Source organism: Pinus tabuliformis, chromosome Q, assembly GCF_031772625.1.
Source record: "Pinus tabuliformis cultivar Carrire ecotype Pingquan chromosome Q, CPIR1, whole genome shotgun sequence".
Lineage (NCBI taxonomy): Eukaryota > Viridiplantae > Streptophyta > Pinopsida > Pinales > Pinaceae > Pinus > Pinus tabuliformis.
The window spans coordinates 507,555,205-507,575,860 of NC_142296.1; the positions used below are offsets into that span (position 1 = coordinate 507,555,205).

The 20,656-nt window shown below is 40.7% G+C and overlaps 1 protein-coding gene across 1 annotated transcript in view; it reads right to left on the minus strand.

Moving 5' to 3' along the window:
• LOC149220392 (ARM repeat superfamily protein) overlaps positions 1-20,433 on the minus strand; it is a 91,898-nt gene extending 71,465 nt beyond the window's left edge. The window contains exons 1-3 of the mRNA XM_089384779.1: positions 19,758-20,433; positions 18,026-18,569; positions 17,103-17,345 (exon numbers count right to left, since the gene is read on the minus strand). Of these exons, the coding sequence (XP_089240905.1) occupies positions 17,103-17,345; positions 18,026-18,569; positions 19,758-20,264 (1,294 nt within the window). The 5' untranslated portion in view covers positions 20,265-20,433. The remainder of the gene's footprint in view (positions 1-17,102; positions 17,346-18,025; positions 18,570-19,757) is intronic.
• Between the last annotated feature and the right edge of the window lie 223 nt (positions 20,434-20,656).

The following is a 20,656-nucleotide window of genomic DNA, read 5'->3' on the forward strand; positions in this document are numbered from 1 at the left end:
GGACTGTATTTCTGCAATCACAACACAAGGTGACTCTGAACATCGACCAATCTCTTTGTTGATGGACCATATGGAAGATCAAGGCCCAAATAGGAAGGAGTTGTGGAGTTAATCAGGGAAACATGGAGGCTTCCAGTCACTGGATCAGCTACCTATGTGCAGGAATCAAAATTAAAATCAGTGAAACAAGTACTAAGGAAATGGGTCAAGGGAAATTATCAGGTCGCTAGTCACAAGATGGGTTGAGCTAGTTAAGCAATTAGAAATTCATCAAAGTCTGATCAAAATAAGTCAGGTGGAGCCTCACATCTAGAAAAAGAAAAGGAGCTAACAAGGAAAATCTTTGCAGTAAGTAGGCAGGAAGAAGAGCTTTGGAGGTTAAAATCTCGAAGCCTATGGCTCTAAGTTGCACAATATGGGGAAACGGGTACGAGTTTCCGAAACAGGTACGGGTATGAAACGTGACCCCCACAAATTTTGGAAACGGGGAAACGCAATATATATATATATTAGGACATTTAAGAAATATGTGCAATCATAAAGCACAGACAAAACATTATAATTTATTACATTATGATTAAATTGTCCAATGTCAATGCATAAACTACTATGTTACACGGGAACCGTTCCCAAGAGTTGGGAAACCCGTTCCAATGGTTCCCACGCTCTTGGGAACTTTGGAACTATATGGGAACGTTCCCTTTTCAGCAGGAGCTGCAATGGGAGCTTGGGAAAGTTCCGGGAGCTTTGAAGACTATTTTTTTGGAGTTCCGGTGTTCCCTGGGGTTGGGGAATACAAAGTCTTTAGAGAAATATGCTGAACTACCCACAAAACATGAACCTAAGTTGAAACCTTCACAGGAAGAAAGGCCAAAGACATCCTTAACACCGATATCTTTAATTGAGAAACTGGAGCAATCTCTTGATGGGTTAAGGAAGTGTGTGGCACCTCGATGTAAGGGCGATATCTGGGATGTCATGTTGATGAGTATTTCTTTTGTTGTTTATGTATATATATCGCAGAAGATTGTGTGTGCATATTGTATGTGGCAGTCAATGCTTAAACATTAGAGTTGCTTTACTTTTTCTCTTAAGAATAACTAGAGAAACAGAGGTAAAATTGTCCCTTTGTATTTTTAAGACAAATTGTTTCAAAGACTCGTCATGTGTCATAATGAACTTGACATTTTAATATTTTATATATATAAAAGGGAGAGACTCACAGAGAGAAACACCCACAGAATATACTTATATATAAGAGAGATTATATATTTATTATTTATATATTTAAATTGATTTTAATATTTGAATATTTTGATTCAATATTAATTTTGATTACTATATAAATTACATAAATAAACAAAAAAATATATATACATATATATATATTATATTTTTTTATTATATAATATTAACGCTCCAGATTAGCCGTTTCCTGTAAATTTTGGGGAAACCTCTAGCCGTTCCCGACACCCATACCCAAGTTCCCAACGTTCCCACGTTCTAGAAACTCATGCAACATAGATAAACTATAAGTCTCTAAATTTACTTCACATTTACCCATGAATGATCACATAATGAAAATAACAATATCCAAAATCAGCCACGAGAAATTTCTAATTTCTTGTCTCGTGCGTGATTGGGAGTTTCCTCCTGCATAGTCGAACAGCCTTAGTGCCCTTGATTAAATACAAGTCCCATATGCTAGTACCCTAGGTGCTCTTGATTATTGGGAGTCCCCCCTACATAGAGGGCTTGGTTCTCTTGATTGCATACAAGTTCCATACCTTAGTACATGACAAAATCCAATGGAAACATTGCAATCCCCCCAATATTGAAATCCTGAAAAAAAATGACAAGTCTGCTGGATTTTGGGTAAGATCTAAAATTCCATTGCAATCCCCCCAGTATTAAAACCCTGAAAAGATTATAACTCTGTTGGGTTTTGAGTGACATCTAAAATTTTACTTTCTCCATATGAAATCTAATGAGGGTGAATCCACTCTCAAACAACCTGAGTCATTTCATGGTAATGTTAAAAATTTAAGTAAAACGATGAAAATGAAAGATAAAGGAGAATGTCTCTTTTACAATTTAACATTACCATAAACTGCATATCAACACTAGGGCCATGGATTTGACCATTAGGTTGCCTCACTCAAAAAAAATTGTTTCCAATATTCAATAGCTCCCTCTATTACTCTTGAATTGGCAAAGAGAGAAAATATACAAAACAAAAAAAAAATTTAATTAAATTAAATAAAAAAGTCACTTTATCGCTGAAAAGTGGTTGTACGACCTGGAAATGCGTTTCAGGTTGTACTGGGCCACCTTTCCCTCAGGTGAAACATGGCAGTACGGACTGAAACGCGTTTCCAGGTCGTACCAAACGCATTTCTACATTTCTATATCGTTTTTGCCTAGAAATGGGCTCAGGCCCAACGTTTCCTACAACATAGTTGTGGCTCCAAGCAAGAGATTAAAATACTTCATACTTTCATAAGCAAGCACAGGCTTGCGAACTTCGAAATAGAGTTAAGGAAATAGCCCCTACAAAAACGCTGAGGTTGACTTCATTTGAGGATATCAAGAAGGAAGCATATCTTCACTTTCAAGCTCTCTATAAAGAAGACAAAGTAGTAGACATGAATCAACCTTAGGAATTCCTTCAATTTATTCCTTCTGTCGTCTCGAAATCTGACAATCAGCTCCTAGTTAAAGAAGTCGAGAGAGCAGAAGTAATGGAAGCAATATGGGATTTGGACCCAGATAAAGCCCCTAGTCCAGATGGCTTCACCATAAGCTTTTGCAGAGCTTTTTGGCCCATGATTAAAAAAGAATATGGCCAGAGCAGGGATCCAAAACATGGAAATTATGCAAAGCGGTGGCCCATATAATCCTCGACCACTTGGGGTGGCATGTTGGAAATGGCGTGCACATCAATGTGGAAAGATCATTTTCCATTAGCATAGGTCGCGTCTATTCATCCTCAATGTTGCATATAGATAGAAGGTGACTTAGCCTCATTTGGATACACTCATCTTCACACTTCTCTCTCTCTCTCCTCATTGATTTGGTATGGATTTCTGGGCCTCTCTCTCTCCACAAGTCTGAAATTTCAGAAGGTCGAAATTTCAAGAGAGCGAAATTTCAGGAGACCGAATTTTTGGACAGTTTGACCACCGTTGACTGCAGCTAGGGCTGATCGCAAGTGGGTTGTTTGACCAGACTTTGACTGGGCTTAATTTCACAGTTTTGAAGGTTGTTTTATCTTGTTGTTTGGAGGCTGAAATTGACTAAAGTTGACCAATTAGCTGAGTATCAAATCTACCCTGTTGACCAGCGTTGACTTTTCTGGTTAGGGCTCTTTTGTTGTTGTTATAAATTATCAAATTTGTAAATTGTACTATCTCTCTGCTGAACTATTGAAGACTAAAAGAAGATTTGATCAAGGGCTTCCCCACATTGGGTTTGTCCCCGCTGGTGCCACATCTTGTGTCCTCTTGTCTTCTACTGTTTATGTTTATGTTCTATCTGCATTTTACTATCATGTTGATGTGCTTGCTAATCGGAATATTGATACTGGGCTAATAAAGAAATTGAAGTAAAATTACTCTAAAGCATAGAACATACCATTGTTGCCTAAAATTAACAAAACTTAACTTTTATTTCAATATTCAGTGTTCATTGTTGGAACTTCAATATGGTTTAAAACTTTAAACATTTATTTTCATTGTACATTGTTAGTAGTTACATTGTACAGTTACATACTTACATGTATGATGTATGACTATATGATATCAAGTTTTTCGTTTTAAATTTGTTTCAGTTATATGATTCATCGATTTATCCTTCATGATGTGAGTGTTATATATTATATAATGATAAAGACAGTTACATTATAAAATTTCAATCATATATCATATATTTATATTTACAAGTTTTTAGTATTTTTAGTATGTCGGGATCCCTTGTGTTAAAGACCCTAACATCCCCCCGCGTTTTCTAAAAATTGGTGGGGAGATACTGCATAGGCCACTCCTGTGTATCCACAATCCCTCGTCCCCACATCCCGAAAACTTGGTGGAACATTGTTTATTTCTAGTTTATTGGAATAATCATCAAGATGGCATGCATAGAGTTGAAGCTTCAGTTAAGTGGAAGTCTTCATCAATTTGACTATAGAACGAGATGGCCGTTACAAGTTCAGTTAGAGCGAGTTAGTCTTTAGTCTTGATTGAAAGAAGAACGAATCGAGTTAGTCTTCAGTCTTGATTGAAAGAAGAATGAGTTAAGAGTGTTGATTGAAGAGAGAAAGAGTATCACTCTCAGTTAACTCGTCAATCAAAACTCGAGTTTTAAAATTGAATTGAGCCTTCCTTGCATGATTGAATTGGGTCTATGAAGAGGAGGACAAAGGCACAGGAAAGAACAAGTTTTGTTCACAAGGTTTGTGAGACAAGACAGTTCACAAGTTTTGTGAGATTATCCTTGATTGTGGAGAGCGCAGAGAGCTTGTGTCCTAAGGAATAGGAGATCACAAGTGCACAAGTATTTAGGAGATTGTGTGCAGAGCTTATGTCCTAAGGATTAGGAAGTCACAAGTGCGCAAGAGAATAGGACGAATTGTGCTAGGAAATACGGACCTAATGCGCAAGGATTTAGGAGGCTTCTAGTGCGCAAAGATCAAGAAGAAGAGAGCAGGGTTTACAGAGCAAGTCAAGGAGGCAGCAGAGGAACAGTTGTGTGCTAGAGGGTCGAGATCAAATAGTGATCAAGGCAAGCCAAGATCAATTGTATCAGTTGAGCTTTGTGAGAAGAAGTAGAATGCTCTCTCAAAGACAAATTGCTTTGTAATTGATCCAATTGCTCAAGAACAATCAATAAAATACCATAACCAAAAAAGCAAGTTTTCCCTATTGGATTTCCTGAGTAAACAAGTGTGTCAATTTGTGTATTGTGTTTTTACCTTTGGTGTTTATTTCGTTGCTTATGAATTGTTAAGAAACTCTTTATCTTGGTGAAAGTAAACTATGTTTCAGTTTTTTGTTATTCATCTAAGTAGTTGCAGAGTTTCATAGAAATTTAACATGGTATCAAAGCAGAGATCAATGTCATTGACCAGTTAGCAGAGAGAGTAGATCAAGTAGAAGGCTTGCGCTAGAGTTTGAAGAGCAAAGCAGTTCTTTGGATGGCAATATGGTGTTCCAAGGACCAAGGTCAGATCACAGTTTAGAGGGAGCCTTGAACTTCTGCTCACGGAAGGAGCAGATATCAGTGGTATTGGAAGATAATGGGGTGCTCGAGTTTGTGAAGTAGCAAACAATGGCACCTCAAGATGCGCAACAGTTGATCCAACATAACAAGAATGACACCAAGGCAAGGAGGATCATTCTTTAAGGAATCAGAGACCATATTATCCCTCATCTCCATGAGAATAAGACAACTTATGAGATGTTTAAAGCCATCTTAGATCCGTCTCAAGGTTCTAGTGATGCCAGGAAGCTTGCTCTCAAGGAGAAGCTAAGAAGTATCTGGATGAGCAAAGCAAAGCCCATCATTACGTATTTATCAAAGTCACTAAGGTTCTCGATGAGCTAGGTGGAGTGGGTATGATTGTAGCAGATAGTGACCTTGTGAGTCTTGTGGTTATGGGACTTCATAGGTCTTGGGAGAACTTTCATGATGCAGTAAGTGGCAAAGAGAATATTCCCAATTGGGAAAGGCTATAGAGAGACTACATTCAAGAGGAAATTTGGAGAGGAACCAGAGCTGGGAGATGAACTCCGACAAAGGACGAAAAGAACTTTGCCCTGGTAGGCAAAGGTAGCAAAGCCAAGGGCAAGAAGGGCCAAGGAGACGTAGAGTCTAATCAAAAGGGCAAGAAGAAAAAGGAAAAATCTGAGCAAGATCCAGTGCTTCCATTGCCATGAGTTCGAACACTATGTCACTAAGTGTCCTAATCGAAAGGATTCTTGTAAGGATCATGTGGCTAAATCAATAGAGGTAGATGCGTTTTCTTCTCAGTTTGAGAAATATTTCTCAATGACAGCTTGCATGACAAGCTCAACAAACAACAACGTATGGTATATTGATTCAGGAGCATCCTTCCACATGACTGGGAACAAGGAGTATTTCAGCCACCTAAAGGAGAAGGACATGCAGTTTTAGATTGAGCTAGGAGATGATGGCAAGTACGCAACTAGGGGAGTTGGTATTGTCAGTTTTGAGAGGGAGTCAGGTAGCTCTCTCCATCTCAGAGATGTCCTCTATGTTCCAGGCCTGAAGCAAAACCTTGTTTCAGTAGCTAACCTTGAGGACAAGGGTTATGATGTTACCTTCAGCAGAGGTAAGGCTTACCTCAAGCACTTGGCTTCTGGATGTAAAAAGCATATAGGTGTGAGGATGAAGAATATGTACATGCAACAGGTTGAGACAGGCACAGCTTTGAGCAGCAAAGCGGGATGTGCGCAGAGTAGAGACATGAGGGTTGACGAGAGCAGAGCTCTGAGGGAGTCCTTAGAGCGAGAGCAGGTTAGAGCTCCCAAGAAGGAGCCTCAACTAGTATCACAATTTAAGTCTCGGCTAGTTGGCAAGTGGGTTGACCAGCAAGATGAGGAGGAGAAGAGACCAAGGAGAGTGGAGGCAAAAACTCAGTCTGTGACTCCCAGTATAGGGAGAGTTCGAGCCAAGAGGGCAGAGGAGTTGTTTAAGGGGGGTCCAAAGAGAGTTAGACCTCCTAGTACCACATTGAGGCAGAGTAATCAACCACAGAGGTACATCGGGTATATGGCAATGATGAGTGAGTTGATAGACTCAGAGCCAAAGGGAAAATCAGTAGTAGGCTCAAATGGGATGTACAAGGTGGATCATAGGAGCATGGTTGGAAGAAACAGGTCTTCAGACCAAATTCTACAGCAGGAAGAAAGGAATTCTTCTAGTTCAGAGGGAGAAGCTACAGCAGCAGATAACATGGTAGTGTTGGAGACCGATCCAGGAGAACGATGTTCTTCCAGTGTTGATTTTTTAGTAGCTTGGGAGGCACTCCAAGCCCTAGGGTTCAGGGTTTGGAGGGTGGAGCACCACAAGAGTCACTTGTGGGCTTGGAACCCAAGGTTTGGGTTTTGTACCCATCGTGATTTGGGCCAAACACCATGGAGCATTTTGGACATGTGATGGGATGAGATGATAGAGGGCAAAAAGGAGAATCCAACGCTTCGAGAATTGTCAAATTCCGAATGTCCTTGATGAGATACGAATTTTTGAAGGATATGGTTAGGGTTTGCACATGTATGGTCAAGTCAGCCTAATGATTATAAGGCTAATGACAGTTGTACAAGCCCATGTGAACGTCCAAATGAAGCCCTCATTAAATGGTATATATGAGGTGTGTGTCAAATCATTTCTCACATCCAAGAGCATTCAATCCAAAGAAAATTCTATGAAATTGGGCCGCAATCAAGTACCAAAATAGGAAGGAGAATAGGAATCGTTTTGGGTGAATTTAGGGTTATTTTGCCACTACAATGGACGTTGAGTTCTGTTGAAAGAAGGCCGAGTAAATTGGAGAAGGTTTGGGGTTGTGTGAGTGTGTTTTAGGGCTGTGTATAGCTACAAGACTGGGTCGCAGGTTTCTCTGAAGGAACAGCAGGTAAACAGCCTTGTTTGTGGAGGCCGAGGGGAGGAGCAACCTCATTTGGCTAGGTCGCAGTCAAAGGGAGAAACAACAAAGGTTTAGGAGCAAATCTGGAGCCATACACAGGAGACTTGCAGCAATGTTTGGGACAGTACTAGATTGTCATCTCAAGATAAAATACACAAAACCAGTGGTCAAGAGAGGGTATGTTTGGTCACTTTCTTGTTGGCAGTGTTTACTAAGTGGATGAAGTTTTGATGCAGCAAGTGGGAGCCATGTGTTGAGGTTGACTTGGGCAGTTAGAGACCTCAACTAGGAGCAGATCTTGCAGTGATTGGATTGGGTGCCATCGGACCAGTGGAGGGCAGTGTGTTGGCAAGCCAAAGTATCCCTTGACAAGTTGTCCTGAAGGAAGTGTGATAGTTGAAAGTTGGGTGAAGTGGATAAGCCTAATGTGCAGTCCATTGATGGACTAGTGGACTGCTAGATTGGCAGATTGGAGCTCAGGTATTGGCCAGCCTAGAGAGCAGATTGGATCAGCCCGTGTTCATTGTAGCAGAAGCGACTTGCAACAGTGATAGGAGGCATCCCTCCTAGAGACTCTATGTGTTGTCCTTTGATAAACTAAGGGGCAGCTAGAGCGCAGATTGGAAGCGAAGACCCAACAGGACAAGATACGACATAGAGGCTACAGTGAGATTGTCGATCTTGTATTCCATAGGCTATTGATTATTCAGATTGGTTTAATATAACGAAGATCAGGTTTTACATATTTGTACAATATTTTGTAAAAAGTTGTAGCAGAGCAGGAAGTGCGCAGAGTAGAGAGGTGAGGGTTGACTAGAGCGGAGCTCTGAGGGAGTCCTTAGAGCAAGAGCATGTTAGAGCTCCCAAGAAGGAGCCTGAGCTAGTATCACAGTTTGAGTCTCGACTAGTTGGCAAGTGGGCTGTGACCAGCAAGATGATGAGGAGAAGAGACCAGGGCGAGTGGAGGCAGCCACTCAATCTGTGACTCCCAGTACAAGGAGAGTTCGAGCCAAGTGGGCAGAGGAGTTGTTTAAGAGGGATCAAAAGAGAGTTAGACCTCCTAGTACCACATTCATGCAAAGTAATCAACCACAAAGGTACCTCGAGCATATGGCACTGATGACTGAGTTGATAGACTCGGAGCCAAAGGGAAAATCAATAGTAGGCTCAAATGGGATGTACAAGGTGGATCATATGAGCATGGTTGGAAGAAACAAGTCTTCAGACCAAATTTTGCAGCGAGAAGAAAGGAAGTCTTCTAGTTCAGAGGGAGCAGCTACAGCAGTGGATAACATGGTGGTGTTGGAGACAAATCCAGGAGGACGATGTTCTTCCAGTGTTGATTTTTTATTAGCTTGGGGGGCACTCCAAGCCCTAGGGTTCAGGGTTTGGAGGGTGGAGCACCACAAGAGTCACTTGTGGACTTGGAACCCAAGGTTGGGGTTTTGCACCCATCATGATTTGGGCCAAAACCATGGAGCATTTTGGACATGTGATGGGATGAGATGATAGAGGGCGAAAAGGAGAATCCAACGCTTCGAGAATTGTCCAATTCCGAAATGTCCTTTATGAGATATGAATTTTTGAAGTATATGGTTGGCTTTTGCACATGTATGGTCAAGTCAGCCTAATGATTAGAAGGCTAACGACAGTTGTACAAGCCCATGTGAACGTCCAAATGAAGCCCTCATTAAATGGTATATATAAGAGGTGTGTGCCAGATCATTTCTCACATCCAAGAGCATTCAAACCAAAGAAAATTCTCTGAAATTGGGTCGCAATCAAGGAGCAGAATAGGAGCCGTTTTGGGTGAATTTAGGGTTGTTTTTGGGTGAATTTTGAGTTATGTTGAAAGAAGGCCGAGTAAAATGGAGAAGGTTTGGGGCTATGTGAGTGTGCTTTAGGGTTGTGTATAGCTACAAGACTGGGTCGCGGGTTTCTTTGAAGGAACAGCAGGTAAACAACCTTGTTTGTGGAGGCCGAGGGGAGGAGCAACCTCATTTGGCTAGGCCGCAGTCAAAGGGAGAAACAACGAAGGTTTAGGGCCAAATTTGGAGCCATACGCAGGAGACTTGCAAGACTACCATCTCAAGATAAAATACACAGAACCAGTGGTCAAGAAAGGGCATGTTTGGTCACTTTCTTGTTGGCAGTGTTTACTAAGTGTATGAAGTTTTGTTGCATCCTATGGGAGCCATGTGTTGAGGTTGACTTGGGCAGTTAGAGACCTCAGCTAGGAGCAGATCTTCCAGTGATTGGATTGGGTGCCATTGGACTAGTGGAGGGCAGCATGTTGGCAGGCCAAAGTATCCCTTAACAAGTTGTCCTAAAGGAAGTGTGATAGTTGAAGGTTGGGTGAAGTGGATGAGCCTAATGTGTAGTACATTGATGGACTAGTGGATTGCTAGATTGGCAGATTGGAGCTCAGGTATTGGCTAGCCTAGAGAGCATATTAGGTCAACCCGTGTTCATTGTAGCAGAAGCGACTTGCAGTAGTGATAGGAGGCAACCCTCCTAGAGACTCTATGTGTTGTCCTTTGATGGACAAAGGGGCAGCTAGAGAGCAAAGAGGGAGCGAAGGACCAACAGGACAAGATACGACATAAAGGTTGCAGTGAGATTGTCATTGTATCTTGTATTCCATAGACTATTGTATGATTCAAATTGGTTTAATACAGTGTTATTTGGGAGCGAGAGCAAAAGCGGGGAGCAAGAGCGAAAACGTGTGCGGGAGCGACATTTTCAAAAGCTTCCGGTTTGGGACCGAATCCTAGAGCAATTTTTATATAATATATATATTTTTATATTTTTTATATTTTGATACATATATGTCAACAAAAACATGTAGAATGATGAATTAGATATAAAAAAAACATAGATTGATCATTGAATCATATAACATCAATCATCTAGAATTTATAATCTTCATCAACCACGTCCACAAGTTAGTAACATACAACATATTGAGTCTCGTGAATCATGATTCATCAATCTTAAAGTTTCAACTTCAAGCTTTCAAAATTGAAAATTCAATATATAACATTTATCATCATTGATCACCAAAGTTGTACTTGTAAGCTACGTTTAAACTTTAACCACTACAAGAAATAATATCTAACATGAAATGAAATGTTATAAAATGAATTATGAAATGAAATGAAACAACTTTCACGAAGCATCATATTCATAATTCAAAATCATTACCAATGAGTTATAATTGCCAACTTCAAACTTCAAACTTAAATTGTCACAGTGATATATTGTTTACAAAAAATAACATTATGATATGAAAGAGTCAAGACTCAACAGTTATGAAAACTAATAGAAACTAGAAAAAACAAGTAAACTGTAAATCTATTATCTACTACTTCATGTGGCCCTTGCCACGAGAAGTGTCTGATGTATGAGCAAGTCGTGGTGGTCTTCTAGGAGTCTCCTCCCGCACAAACCGACGACCAGAACCAGAAGGCACATGCCCTCCACGTGAGGGTGTAGATGGAGGCGGCGATAGCAAAGGAACAAGACTCGGAACTTGAGCACTGCTACTGGATGGTGGAGGTGGCATGGTTGTTGCTTCATCTTCCTCTCTCATAAGTTTCGCTTCTAGTTCTTCAAGATGTATAATGCCATCCTCCAAATTATCATCCTCTGGGTGGTTGTCCCAAATTTTATATGTTGGATCTTCATAAACTCGATCACAGTAATGACTCAACAACCTCAAGTTGTAGTGCACATAAACCAAGCTTTCTGCCCTGTTTTCATTGAGTCTGTTTCTTTTCACATTATGTATGAAGTTGTAGGTGCTCCAACACCTCTTTGCAGAAGAAGTATTTACAACCTGTGAGAGAACCTTTTTTTGCCAATTTTGGCAAAAGTCCATGGCCGCCATATGATTCCCACCATGTGAGAGCATCAAATCTGTCTCTATTTTCCATTGCATGAAAGGTACCAAACAAACCAGTGCCACTGAAGTATCTGCCTAATTCAAGACGCACACTAGTACATTCCTCCCTGTCAGGTATCAACTTTTCTAATGCTTGCAAATATCCTGTAGATACCTCTTCATCTATATGGGGTTCGACCCTAACCCCACCCCCTGGTGCAGGTTGGCCCAAGCAAGATGTAGAGTAGTATTTTGGTGTAAGGATATACGCCAAGCAATGTAGTGGAACATTAAGTTTATCCCACCGTATACACACACAATCATGAATCAGTTTATACAAGTTGGGATCATTGTTATGAACAATATCTTTTATTTGCCCCAACATGGTATCCATCTGCACATACACCTCGCCAATCACTGATTTATCTGTATCTGCAAACCGAATCATGTGATAAATGGGCTTGGTGAAATCCAATAATTGCCTCACACGTGCCCAAAACATACCATCAAGAGCGGCCTCCACCTATTCAAAACCTTCCCTATCCGCTGCATTTGTAGCCCTTTCCTTTAATACCTGCCAGTGTGGACTTGATACCATGCTAGCCAATCACTCTCTTACCTTCAAAAGGCGCCTGAAGGTGAGGTAATAGCTAGCAAATCTAGTCCTCGCAATCTTCAACAACTCCAATCTTGAGTGACTGCGGAAAAAGCCATGGGTATTGCTATGATTTGTAATAAATTTTATCATTTGTTTGCCTCTCTTCTACAAATCACCAATCCATTTGTATTGTTCGTTTTTGTTCTTAACAATATCATGCATCAAAAGGTTCATTGTGTGAACTAAACACCCAGACCAAAATATGTTGGGGTATTATCCTCAATAATTTATCTCGCTGCCTTACAATTAGGAGCATTATCAGTGATGACTTGGATGACACTGTATGGCCCAATACGCTCAATTGTTTCAAGTAATGGTTCTGCAATGTTGATGCCAGCCTTGAACTTGTCTGAGTAATCATATGCTGAAAGAAAGTTGGCACCACTAACAAACACAACAAGAACATTTATCAATGGCTTGCCTTTTACATTTGTCCATCCATCAGATACAATGGACACCCCATGGCCAGTCCAAGAACTTGTCATTCTATTCAAAGAATGTGATATTTTTGCTTTTTCATGATCAAGTCCAATGGTTCTTGCCTTCTCATACCCAGGGCTCTTGTATCCTTTAGGGGCATCATTTATGGCAGAAACCACTTCGTGCCAATAAGTTGAGCGAAGAACATTGAATGGTATCCTACATGCATAGAGAAACCTGTAAACTTTTGAACCCACATCATTCCTACACCCTTCATCAAGGAAATCTGATATACTTCTACGCCTTAAATCTGGTGACCCTATGCCTCCATATCCACTGCCTCGGGAGGATGCTGAAGGAGTTCTTTGTGCATGTGATTGTGAGCTTGGTTCAAAGAAACCCTTTGATTTTTTAGATTTATATTGGGCTTCCTCCTTTCCCTTATGTATTTTGCTCTATCTGTTGCTAACACACCTGAACAAGTTTTGATTCCTATTTGTTAATCTCCATCCCATGGCCTTTTCCCACAGAGGTGCTTTCTGGCACGGATGTATAAACCTGTGTAATTATTGTTGCAATGGGGGCAATGAAATTTAGTGGTTCCACCCCCTTTCCCTGCTTCAAGCCTATAACATATTTCTGCAATGGAGTTTGGTCTTGTTTAGTTTTTTGAGCTGACTCATGTTCACTCTCCTCCAGCGCCTCACCGGGGTTTTCATCAAATGCACTATGACCCCCTTCTTCATCCCCTTCTTCATTTTCAACCCTCATTTTTCTACTCTCCAACACCATAATAACCAAAAAATGAACCAAGAAGAAGAAAATGCCAAGAAATATGACCATGATGTTTGAAATTTGAAGTTTTGAATTTGCAAAATTTTTAAAAATGGAATGGGAATGGGAAATAGAGAAAAAAATATTATTTATTTATTTAGGAATGAACATTAAAAAAAAAATTGCTAGACACTCTATTCAATATTGTAGAGCCTACCTCTTTGGCATCCAATCTCCCCTTGCTCCTTGCTTTCTCTTGCTCTCTCACTCTCTTGCTCCTTGCTCCTTGCTCTTTCTTGCTCTCTCCTTGCTCCTCACTCTCTTGCTCTCACTCTCACTCTCACCCTCTCTCTCACTCTCACTCTCATTACAATGATGAAATGAATGAGAGAGGGTTTATTTAACCCTCCCTCCCTCCCTCCCTCCCTCCCTCACTTTATTTCCACAAAAATTGTTTTTTGTTTCCGCCAAAAACCTTTTTTTCCCGCGCGTTTCTCCGGGCGTCGCTCCGGGAGCAATTTTTATAACCCAAGAACGGTCGGGAGCGATTGCTCCCCGACCGCTCCTGGGTTATAAAAATCGCTCCCAGAGCGCCAAGAGAGACGCTCCCTATATCGAATTGAAAAAAAAAACCAAGGAGCGTAGATTTTTTTAAGGGAGCGCACTCCCGAAATCGCTCCCTTTTCGAAACCGATTTCAAGAGCGCGCTCCCAAGTCACTCCCCCCCGTATCGCGGATTGGGAGCGGGTTCGATGGGGGGGGGGCTCCCCCGCAACACTGGTTTAATATAACGAATATTGGGTTTTACATATTTGTACAATATTTTGTAAAAAGTTGTCCATACTTGTGAAACTGTGAGTTACCACTTTATATTGTTATGTTGTACAAAGTAGTTTTGTTGAGATTCTTGGTTTGGTAGCGTAAGAGATTCTAAGATTCTATCCTAGACCCAAGATCGTGGAAATTCAACATCCAGAAGTACCTTCTTCGATAAGAAGGGAGTGTTGAAAATGTAGCGAGTAAAGGTCTTTTGGCTTGTGCCTTAGCCAATGAAGACCTTGATTTGTCTTTCTCTCAATATGAGTGTGAGATCATGAGTTAGACTTCAGTTAGGATGAGTTTATTTCCAGTGTACTGGAATAATCATCAAGATGGCATGCATAGAGTTGGAGCTTCAATTAAGTGGAAGTCTTCATCAGTTTGACTACAAAACGGGGTGGCAGTTAAATGTCCAATTAAAGTGAGTTAGTCTTCATTCTTGTTTGAAAGAAGAACGAGTTAAGACTATGAGTGTTGATTGGAGAGAGAGAAAGTGTATCACTCTCAGTTAACTCGTCAATAAGAGCTCAAGTTCTAAAATTGAACTGAGTCTTCTGTTAAATTTACGTATGTTATATGCTTAGAGCAATTTACTTCAATTTTTCATATTAGTCCAACGACAATATTCAAATTAGCAATCACATCAGCATGATTGTAAAGTGCAAATACAAGCCAAGACAAGACGACACAAGATGTGGCACCAGCCAAGGACAAACCCCAATGTGGGGAAACCCTTGAACAATTCTTCTTATATTCTTCAATAGTTCAGCAGAGAGAGAGAGATAGTACAAATACATAAATCTGAAATTTTATGACAGCAGTAGAAGGTACATCATTATGACAGTCTTCAATCATCAAGAGGGTTGAAGCAGATCATGATGCAACATTCCTCAAATTGCTAGCTGCTCCAGCGATTCTGGTTGCAACCCCAAACTCGACTGTGATGAATCGCTGATCTGAACAATCTCCACAGTCCTAGGACAGCAACCCCAAGGTAACCCCTGCTATGGTGCTATGGCCTGTGGCCTAGCACATAGCAACACTGAAGAAAATGCCTTCAAAACATCATCAATGCAGCAACACTTGCAATCATCTTAACTGTGAATGAATGTTGATCTATGGAGCAGACTTCAACACATTCCTTCAATGTATTCACCTTAGCAAACAATTCTTATGGCATGCCCATACCAACTTCCTTATCACACAGTCACCTACAGCAAACATGTAATGCTGTGATAAGACATCTCCTTGCTGCGTTATAGGGCTACCTTTGCTGTGAATGAGAGTCTTTACGTAGCTGTGAATAAGGACTTCATTAACAGTGGATGAGTGCTCCTTTAGGACTGTGGTTAAGGGCTACTTCAGGCAGCGTATAAGGGCCTTCATTTACAGCATATAAAGGCTTCTTCTGGACTGCGTATAAGTGCCTTTAGGACAGCAGATTAGGACCTTTCCTAACTGCGGATTAGGGCCTTCATTTAGATCTCGGTTGGGCCTCCTTCATACAGCGAAGTAGCCTCCCCTTGACTGCGGCTTACTGTGTATAGAAACCTTCCTCTTGTCTACGGCTAGGGCTCTTTTAGGGCTTCCTCTAACAGCAGATTAAGGTCTCTTCTAGACCTACGGCTAGGGCTCTTTTAGGGCTTCCTTTGACAGCGTTGAAGCTCCCTTAGACAGCGTATAGAAAGCCTCTCCTTGCTGCGTAGAAGAGCCTCCTCTTGACTGCATATAAAAGCCTCCTTAACTGCGGCTATATGTCTCCTCTAGGACAGCGTATAGGGTTTCTCCACTAGACTTCTCATTCCACCAAAACCCAAATGAGTGGAGAGAGAGATCAAAAGAGATGAGTGTGTCAAAATGACTTGAAGACCTCTTCTATTTATAATACAACGTTGAGGATAAGTTGGGGTAATTCAGTTGCTGGCTGACCTTGATTGATTGTCAAGTAACACAAATAAATTCATATCTTCATGAATAAATGTTGGAATCGGATGATCTTTAGATCAATCCTACACCTCTCGAAGAGAGGAATCCAAGAAAAATATCAGCTGCCATAAATAAGAAGACCCGCATGGAGTTTGGCCCTAGTTGCCAATTTTAACATCTTCCTTGCATGATTGAATTGGGTCTATAAAGAGGAGTACAAAGCCACAGGAAAGAACAAGTTTTGTTCACAAGGTCTGTGAGACAACAATTCACAAGGTTTGCGTGATTATCCTTCATTGTGGAGAGCGCAGAGAGCTTGTGTCCTAAAAAATAGGAGATCACAAGTGCACAAGTATTTAGGGGATTGTGTGCAAAGCTTGTATCCTAAGGATTAGGAAGTCACAAGTGCGCAAGAAAATAGGACAAATTGCGCTACAAGATTGGAGCCAAACCTGCGCAAGGAAATAGGGGCTGATTTGCCCTAGGATTTAGGGACCTAGTACACAAGGATTTAGGAGGCTTCTAGTGCGCTAAAGATCAAGGAGAAGAGAACAGGGTTTGCCGAGCAAGTCAAGGAGGCAGCAGAAGAAGAGTTGCGTGCTAGAGGGCTGAGATCAATTATATCAGCTTTGGTTTGTGAGCAGAAGCAGAACGCTCTCTCAAAGACAGATTGCTTTGTAACAGATCCAATTGCTCAAGAACAATCAATAAAATACCACAACCAAGGAAGCAGATTTTCCCTGTCGGGTTTCCTAAATAGACAAGCGTGTCAATTTGTGTGTTGTGTTTTTTATCTCTGGTGTTTATTCCGCTGCTTGTGAATTGTTAAGAAATGATGGATCTTGGTGAAAGTAAACTAGGTTTCAGTTTTCAGTTATTCATCTAAATAGTTGCAAAGTGTCCTGGAGATTTAACATGTTTTATATTCTAGTAAAATGTAACGATGAGAATCAACATACCTAGCTTCTCAAACAGTGTCGAAATCACTTTCAAAGCAATATCCCAAGCTGTGTTATACTCATGACCAAGCAAACTCTCTGCTGTTGTGCAAATGCGTTCAATGGGAGCTGGTTTAGCACCATCCATATTGAGTTGGTTCAGGCCCTGCTTAATCATTTCTTCATCTATACAATTCTGAACGAGGTGCTGCAGTGCCTCTGAAGCACCATATATGGCTTCCTCATGCTGAAATGCAAGAACCCCTGCATAGAGCAGAAATATAGAACATGATCTACTCATCAATATACCATGTTTAAACAACAAAACTATGCAGCTTAATTTATTGAATCTTCTGCATTGAGAGTACTGAAGAAAAAAAATGAAGCTCAATATATTATTGCTTCTTATTTTTACCATTTTTACTAGTCATTAAAATTCATATCTACCAGCATCACCTACAGCATGCATGGTCTTTATCATAAATCAATGTACACAAATGCCAACTAGCATGTACTTTAAGCTATATATATCATAACATGCCCCCGGCATGACCATGCACACCAGAACATGCTCCTAAGATGTGAACCTAGCCAAGCCTATGATCATTCACTGCCTTGAATGCATTGTATAACACTTGAGACAATGTGCTATAGATTTCATCCAAAATGAAATTCAGCCAGTACCAAATATCATTATGTTAGTAGCTAATGGAATATGACCTTCCCCATTTTAAACATTGTTATCTAAAAATTGTTAGCAAATAAAAATACCTACTAATTCTGATCCTTCACAAATCTTCACTTATCCGAAGACCACCGCATTCAACTTTGGTTAGCTTTTGTTAAATGCGTGTGGCATGGTAGTTGTACATGTTAGAAACCACTCAAATAGTAATCCAAAGAGCTAAGCATGTTCTCCTAAATACCAACATAAAGAAACTCACCTGCAAGTGAATGAAAAATAGCAGGAAGTTTATCTGCACACAAGTTCTGGTCCAAGTCATGAACCTTTCCCATTCCATGCTGTAGTACACGTGCTGCAAACATTATGACATCTCCTGATTTCTGGTCGTCAAAAACCACCAAGCAAAGCCAACCTAATAAATCCGCCAATCCTGATGCAGGAAGTTCTGCTGTTGGACTGATACATAGTGCATGCAAGACACTCATGACGTGACTGGTCAGAAAAGATTGGCGTAACTGCAGCAGCAATTGGAAATGTGGCAGAAGCTTTGAGATTACTTTTTTTGAAAGCAAAGGTGCAATAACCTTAAGGGCATTAAGAATGTATACAACTTCCATGGCTCCATTAGCACCATTAGAAGCGACCTGAGTTTTTCCTATAGTACCAACTGAATTAGATCCACCTGCTATAAGAAGAAACTGTTCAAATATTTTTTCAACTCCTTCACTGGCCTTTACTAGTATAGACGAACATTGGTAACTTCTCAAAACCTCTTCCAGACACAAGTGTGCACGTTTCCTCACCTGTGTTCCAGCAATCAATGTTAAAAATCCAAAATTTACTGCATCAAATGTAAAGTACAAGTGTCAAACATGATATGCAAAGTTAAAACAACTTGTTATTGTGAAAGTGACTGATAACTTGATGGAACGTCTACAGGATTCAGAGAGAGGTTTGCCAATTTTTCCCTGATTTAAGCCTTTTAGGTTGATTGCAATGGTTTGTTGGAAACAAGGGGCACATATGCTCCCATCCCATTTTTGAATTCTTCATGGGTAATTGAGGATATTAAGATTTTGGATAGATCAAGCTTGCCCTTTTATGTTTGAAATTAAACCTTGCCTGGAAAGCAAACTTCGTTGTATTTTGCATGCTGCAACAAAGCATAGACGCAATACAAAATCCACATAGATCATACTTTTCAGTATTCGCATGATGCAATAAATACAGAATCAACGTAAAGTCCGTCCATTCACATCAGAAACAAGGGCATCAACTAATCAGTTTTCGAGAAATCTCTTTGTTAGGTGTGACATCACATTATAGAACTTAGATGTCCCAGGGTAGCTCAAGAAGACCCTCCTCAATTAGTGATTGAGTAGAACCTCAATTAGTGATTGAAGTAATGCGAGTCAGGTAGTTTAATTGGTAACTTAATTGATGACTCAATTAGTGATTGAATTAATGCCAGTTAGTAACTCATCAATTGGTGAATTGGTGATTGAAGTAATGTGAATTATGTGAAAAAGAGGCCAAGTCAAAACAAATAAACAAACAAAAACATTATAAAACTTAGATGTCCACTCTTCCTTTGCAACTCCCGGATGACACTGACGGAATAGACACCCCTGACTATCTGAGCCAAAGGCAGAGCCCACTTCGTTAACAGAGGACGATTTATAAAAACAGCAGTATTGATGTAAGAACATAGTTAACTGAGCATATATGGTTTGGCCTGGGTAAAATATTTCGTCCATGTAAAGTCCTGGATGACGTTGACGGTATAGATGCCCTGTCTATTTAAGCGGGCGGCAGAACCCGCACTTAGTTAACAAGGGGTTCTTTATTTAAAAATGGGGGGTATTTTCATAGATCCATTAGCAACATAATCTAGCATCGATGCTGACTATTTCCTTGGTTCATTGGATATCTGAGTTGCCCAAGGCCTCGCTCAACAGTGATCTTATACATAATGCTCAAATTGAACATACCTTGGGCCGACGGTCGGTTGCATAATTGAGCAGTACACCATATGCAGACTCAACTGGTAACCAGTTAGACTTGTCCCCAGTAGTAAGCAAGTACGAAATGCAATTCATCCCGAACTTGGCGGTCCCGGCAGATACAGAATTCTTCTTAAGAAATTTAACAAGACTGTCGAGTGTGGCCTCCCATTTGGATCTCAGAACAGCGTGCGAAACCTTGGGCAAAACCATGGATAGGAAGGTACAGAGGGCCGCGGCGACGGGCTCGTCGTCCGCCGCAGAGGACTGGTCACCCGCTTGACGCTCCAGAGACGTCATGGTGGCTGCAAAATACGCAGTAGGGGAAGGCGGGAGGTTCTGGTCTTTAAGTACCTGAGCCATGGCCTCCACTGCGGCGCAGAGATGCCTGTGTTCCGTCGCCTTTGAGTTTCGAAACCTCGACGCAACTGCCGCGCCGAGGTCTTCCTGGTCGTCCCCTAGCATTGGGAACTCGTCAACATCGTCACACTCCATGGTTGCCAAAACTCTGGTATTGCTCTGATGGAGAGGAAGATACAGAAGCAAATAAGTCTAGGGTTTTACCACACCATTGAAGAAAACAGAATAGACGATACGACAACGTTGAACTTGAAAAGTTTAAAATCGGGCACTAGATTGTGTTAAACCCTTGTTTAGGGCCAAGGGGTTTTAAGGCTGCTTTGTAGGTGCTAAGCCATGACATGAAAGATTCGAGTAAGTTTTGTTGTGAAATTAACAATTAAAAGTACTCCTCGAGTGTAAAGGTTGTCTCTCTATTTTTGTTATGGAAAGTAATAATCAGTAAGAGGTTGAGCTTTTTGTCCATGTTGTGTGCTTTATTTTTGTTATGGAAAGTAATAATCACTAAGAGGTTGAGCTTTTTGTCC